This window comes from Cajanus cajan, chromosome 8, assembly GCF_000230855.2.
Source record: "Cajanus cajan strain Asha chromosome 8, NIPB_CcT2T_4, whole genome shotgun sequence".
Lineage (NCBI taxonomy): Eukaryota > Viridiplantae > Streptophyta > Magnoliopsida > Fabales > Fabaceae > Cajanus > Cajanus cajan.
In genome coordinates, this window is record NC_138524.1 from 56,237,581 (window position 1) to 56,243,431 (window position 5,851).

At 47.9% G+C, this 5,851-nt stretch overlaps 2 protein-coding genes across 2 annotated transcripts; one reads left to right on the forward strand and one right to left on the reverse strand.

The window, feature by feature from the left end:
• Positions 1-608: 608 nt before the first annotated feature.
• Positions 609-3,308, reverse strand: LOC145950575 (uncharacterized). Its single transcript, XM_083061677.1, has one exon. The coding sequence runs from the start codon at positions 3,306-3,308 to the stop codon at positions 609-611; it is 2,700 nt and encodes an 899-aa protein (XP_082917803.1).
• A 1,278-nt stretch (positions 3,309-4,586) lies between these two features.
• LOC109811221 (uncharacterized) lies at positions 4,587-5,507 on the forward strand. The gene has a single exon (XM_020374896.3). The coding sequence runs from the start codon at positions 4,675-4,677 to the stop codon at positions 5,365-5,367; it is 693 nt and encodes a 230-aa protein (XP_020230485.3). The 5' UTR covers positions 4,587-4,674; the 3' UTR covers positions 5,368-5,507.
• Positions 5,508-5,851: the final 344 nt, after the last annotated feature.

Sequence of the window (5,851 nt, forward strand, 5' to 3'; positions counted from 1 at the left end):
TCCGATTTTTCTTGCACCAAGACGGTGCTGATGGCCTTGTCGGACACTGATATGTACATGATCATGTCCAGCTGGGGGTCGGGCTTAACCAACAACGGCGGGGTAGCGAGTATTGCCTTGATGCTGTTGAAGGCTGATTCGCACTCGTCGGTCCACTTGAACTTGGTGGCTTTCTTTAGAAGGGACATAATGGGTCGTGATTTGTCTGCCATGCAAGGCAGGAACCGAGCCAATGAAGCTATTCGTCCTGCCAAGCGTTGTACTTCTTTGACATTAATCGGACTCCTCATGCTGATGATAGCCTGACACTTGTCAGGGTTCGCTTCTATCCCCCTTTGCGACAACATAAAGCCTAAAAACTTTCCCCCCGCTACTCCGAATGTGCACTTAGCCGGATTCAGTCGCATGTGATGGCGTCGTACTTCGTCAAAGATGGAACGTAGGTCTCGGATGTGGTCGGGTCCTGAGGCAGATTTGATCACCATATCGTCTACGTACACTTCCAGACTTGTCCCAATCTGGTTACGAAAAATCTTGTCCATGAGCCTTTGATAGGTTGCCCCCGCGTTTTTTAAGCCGAATGGCATTACCTTGTAACAATAGTTCGCCTAATCAGTGATGAACGCGGTTTTGGCTTCGTCCGGGGGGTACATGGGTATCTGATTATACCCGGAATAAGCGTCCAGGAAGCTTAGTCTAAAGTGGCCGGCCGCGCCATCGACTAGTGCGTCGATGTGAGGGAGAGGGTACGCGTCCTTAGGGCATGCCTTATTGAGGTCGGTGTAGTCAGTGCACATCCTCCACTTGCCGTTCGACTTCTTGACCATTACTACGTTGGCCAGCCAGGTGGAGTACCTGACCTCCCGGATGAAACCTGCTTGTAATAACTTGGTTGTCTCCTCTTTGACTGCTTGGGCTCTTTCTCCACCCACTTTCGTCTTCTTCTGGGCAACGAGCTTGGCGTCCTTACACACAGAGAGCCGATGGAAATGGAAACTGGGATCAATTCCCGGCATATCGGCGGCAGTCCAAGCGAACAAATCGGCGTACTGTACCAGGACTTGTTTGATCTTACACGCATCCGTTTCGGACAGTTGGGAGCTCAGGAATGTGACCTGCCCCTCTTTCGTCCCGAGTTGAAAAGGAATTGTTGTTTCAATCGGCTCGACCCTGCCCTCGTCTGCCACTCTCGGGTCCAACTCCAAATCATCGACTGGGTCTCGTTGGCTGGTGTCTCCGATGACATTAACATCTCGGGAAGGCCTCGGCGTCGGTGGAACTTTTAAACTTGCAAAGTAACACTCTCGAGCCGTTTTCTGGTCCGCGTGGAGGGTGATGATCGCTCCCTCTTCCGAGGGAAATTTCATGGCTAAGTGAGGTGTGGAAACGATGGCCCGGAGTTTGTTTAAGGATGGCCGACCTAACAAAATATTGTATGAAGTGTTGGCGTGCACAACCACATATCGGACTTTGATTCTCCGCCTATGGTGGTCGTCCCCAAAGTAGGTGTACAGGTCGATTGTTCCCCTGGTATCCACTCGTTCACCAGAAAATCCGACTAAGGGCTCACCATAAGGTATTAGCTCTTGTTCGGGGATGCCGAGCTGTTCGAATGTTTTCCAATATAGGATGTCTGCCGAGCTTCCTTGATCAACCAACGTCTTCTTAACCACGCAATTGTTGATTTCGACACTGATGACCATTGGGTCGTCCTGTATCGGGTCTACCCCTTTGAAGTCTCGGTCAGTAAACGTGATAGGAGGCATGTGAATGGTTGCTCTTCCCACGGCATTTACCGACTTGATTGCTCTCAAGTGCCTTCTTCGGGCGGAGGACGTGCTTCCTCCTCCCGCGAATCCTCCGGCAATTGTATTTATCACCCTCCTGGGTTGACTTCGTTCAGGCTGTCGGTCACTTCTTTCGGGGGTCCTGCTTCTTTCCCTAGATCGATGCCTTGGGGGTGCTCTGTCACTGTTTCCTCTCCTTTCCCGAGAGTTGTCATATCTCCTCCTTCCCGACGGCTGGGTGAAGTTCTGGAGATGGCCAGACTTGACAAGGTCCTCAATGCGGTCTCGGAGAGCCGTGCATTCCTCGGTGGTGTGTCCCCTGTTCCTGTGGAAATGGCATGTCTTGGTTTTATCCGCGTGGGGCGGAGTCATGGCTCGACGTGGGACTGCTAGGATTTCTGTGGCCAGCGCCTGCTCTAACACCTTAGCTCTGGTGGCGTTGAGCGGTGTGTACTGCGTATACCAGGGCCCCCTATGTGCTCTTTCCCTGTCGGGGACGTCCTTCGGACGTGGTTTTGGATTGTGTTCCTTCTCAGCTTCCTTCCTTCCTAGAAAGGAGTCGGACCGGTTCTGGTTTCGGAACTCGGCCAACTCTTCCATCTGCATGTACTTCGTGGCTCTTTGTCGAAGCTCATCCAAGTCTCTAGGTGGTTTTTTGCATAAGTTGTTCACGAATGGGCCTGGTCGCAGCGCTGTGGTGAGGTGGTGCAAGGCCACTGCGGGATCTAGATTTCGAATGGACAAAGTCATCTTTCCGAACCTTTCCATGAAGGCTCTGAGGGGCTCCTTCTTTTCTTGGTGGATATTGATCAACGCAATGGACGTGAGTTGATGAGGTCGGCTTGTAGCGAACTGTATCACAAAGCGGGAAGATAAGGATGTGAAAGAGTCTACCGTCCCGGGTGGAAGCCGAGTGAACCAATTGAGTGCGGGTCCTTTCAAAGAAGTAGGAAAGACTTTGCACATGATTGTGTCGTCATCGGTGTACAATCCGACCTGTGTGACGAATGCATCGAGGTGTTCTTCAGGGTCGGCGGTTCCATCATACTTCTCCAGGGTTAAGTTTTTCCAATTGTCGGGTAATCGAGACCCGGCAATGTCCGGTGTGAATGGTGTTCTTCCCTGCCTCCTTTGTTGATCTTGCGTTGCAGTGGTCGGCACTCCCGACGGCCGAGGAATATTAACTTCCTTGTACCATCCCGAGGATTCGCCATGTTCCCGGGTTGACTGATTTTGTGCGTCGTGCGTGGGCTGCCACGTCCGGTTATCGCTCCTAAGCTCGGCGTTCTCTCTTCTTAAAGCTGATAACTCGTGAGCGTCTTTTTCTCGGAGCCTCCTGAGTTCCATCATTTCGGCTCTTAACTGTTCGAGGGCCGAGGAGGGATTAGGCTGCTGGGATCGGTCCACGTATGATTCTTCCATTCCGTCGTTCTGATCGGTTCGCCGTATGGGAGTACCTCGGGGCATCCCGTAAGGGTGCTCGGTGGCTACGTTCTCTTGCTGACTTCTCGTAAGTACCATCTTGCTCCGGGGTCGAAGACCGTTCTAACTTCGGGGTCGAAAACCGTTCTAGCTTCGGCCCCACGGTGGGCGCCAAAATGTTCCGGGTATTGAACACTTGTCTCTTTACTCCTTTCTTAGCTGTCTTCAAGTCTTTCCGAGTCTTCCGTGTCGACCGAATTACTAACTCCGAATGGTGGGGAGGGTACCTGCAAAGGCACTCCGACGATCAAGTCAGTGTTCGGTTTAGAGCAATAAATGTGCTAGTGGGAATGGTAACGTACCTCATTTATGTCATATCACCTGTATATTTATAGTGACATGTTTGGGCCTGGTGGGCCTTCATTCTTGGGATGCGGGTAATACGTGAATTAACGCATAATAAGTATCTAACTGGCCACGTGTTGTTTGTGATCTGCTCTTTGTCGAGGTCCTCGGCTAGGCGTAAGGCCGAAAGGGTGTTCGGCCTCCCCCGAGGCCGAAAGGGTGTTCGGCCTAGGTCAATGCCGAGGAGGTGTTCGGCCTAGGCCTAGGCCGAGGAGGTGTTCGGCCCAGGTCAAGGCCGAGGAAGTGTTTGACTCGTCGTTGATGACAGCGGTTTGATTTGTTGAAGTCCTCGGCTAGGCATGAGGCCGAAAGGGTGTTCGGCCTTCTCCAAGGCCGAAGAGGTGTTCGGCTCAGGTCAGGGCCGAGGAGGTGTTCGGCCCGGCTTAATACCGAAAGGTTTTGATGGGTGTTCTCTTCTAGTGGTAAAGGAGTCATGGTGTTCCTCCTTTGGCCGAGAGGGTGTGTTCGGCCCGTCCTCCATCCGAAGGGGTGGTGTGTTTTCATCGGCTCGGGCACCCCTTTCGGCCTATTGCCTGACCGAAGGGGTGCCTCCTAGTACAATATATATTAGCAAAAAAATGAAGCCACTTTATGTCTTTGTAAATATTCTCTTAAATATACACATATTACTCCAAGTCCTTTATTAATTATTATCTTTTAATGTATTCAATTTTCATAAAAGATTAAAATTGTCCAAACAAAAAATCGTCTTTATATATAAATATATAAATAGTTTCATTATTTTAATTTAAAATATTTTTATTATCTTAATAATTTTTATATATTTTATTTTATTAATAATATTTTTCTTTTGTCCCTGAACATAAACCATATAGTATTTCGAAATTAAAGACTAATTTGTCCGGAATATATATTTTGCTAATCAAATATTATTTTATTAAATTAATAATAAAAAAAATACTATGAACTGCTATTCCTAGCATTTTCTTCTTGTGTTGAGTGTTATGTGTTGATAACACAAAAGCAAGAAACGGAAGCCGAAGAAGAATTTTGCAGTTTCCCCCATTTCAGCAAAGCCTCGGATCTCTATCGTACGGTAATGGCGGCCATGATTTCACGAAGGTTAAGATTAACCTTAACCTCTTCCCTCCTAAAGCCCCCACACTCATCTTCTTCTTCAGCCAATTTCTTATCCAACATCCCTAAAACCCCAATTCCCCCAAACCCCTTTCCACGCCCCACGCTCCTCAGGTTTCTCTCAACCAAAGACTCCAACCAAACCCCAAGCCCAGGCCCAGGCCCAAGCCCAAGCCCAAGCCCAAGCCCATACCCGAGCCAGAACCCAAACTTCAAGCATCAGGAGATCGAAGGGCCGACGGTGGAGCGAGATCTGTCGTCGGTGGCGAAGGAGACGCGGGAGGTGCTGGAGTCGATGATGAAGAACATGTACAAGCTAAGCGGCGTGGTTTTGGGCCTGGGCCTGGTCCATCTGGGCCTGGGGGCGTGGATAACGTACCTGACTAAGTCGGAGCCGATGGCGGAGGTGACGACGCAGAGCCTCCTTGCGTTCGCGTTTCCGTTCTCGGTGGCGTTCGTGGTGCGGCGCGCGCTGAAGCCCATGCACTTCTTCAAGAAGATGGAGGACCAGGGCAGGCTGCAGATTCTCACGCTCACGCTCCAAGTCGCTAAGCAGTTCAATACTCTCTTTCTCAGGCTTCGTGTGGTTTCGATCCTCTGCGTCGCTGCCGTTGCTGTGGGAGCGCTCGCTGCTGTGTCTTCAAGATGGGCCTGATTTTTTTTTTTTTTTTTTTGGCTTGGTGAAAGATGTGAACTGTTCTGGTTTGTGTTCCTTGGGATTGGACTCAATGGAAGAGGGATGGTGAGAAACAATCTGAGTTGTTGACATGAATCTGCTTCTTTTGTTTTGTTTTATTGTTTTTCTTCTAAATTAAGTGAAATCAGCTTTGCAAAGGTTTAGGTCTTAAGGAAAAGGCAAAAATCATAACTTATAATATTTATTAATATCAATTTAGTTTATTTAAATTAATTTAATTCTTTATTTTAAAATATATTTTAATATTTAATTTTTTTGTCTTCTCCTTTAAGTAAATACTCAATGGATATGAAATATGTTATGACATATATTATATTGTTATGACACATGATATAACATATGTTACATTTATTAAATATTTAAATAAAAAAAATAAAAAAATTAAATACTAAGATATACTTTAAATAAATATGATTAAATTAATTTTAATTAATTATAAAAA

Coding starts and splice junctions, on each gene's coding strand:
- LOC145950575 (XM_083061677.1), bottom strand. CDS start 3,308: ATGGTACTTACGAGAAGTCAGCAAGAGAACGTAGCCACCGAGCACCCT.
- LOC109811221 (XM_020374896.3), top strand. CDS start 4,675: ATGGCGGCCATGATTTCACGAAGGTTAAGATTAACCTTAACCTCTTCC.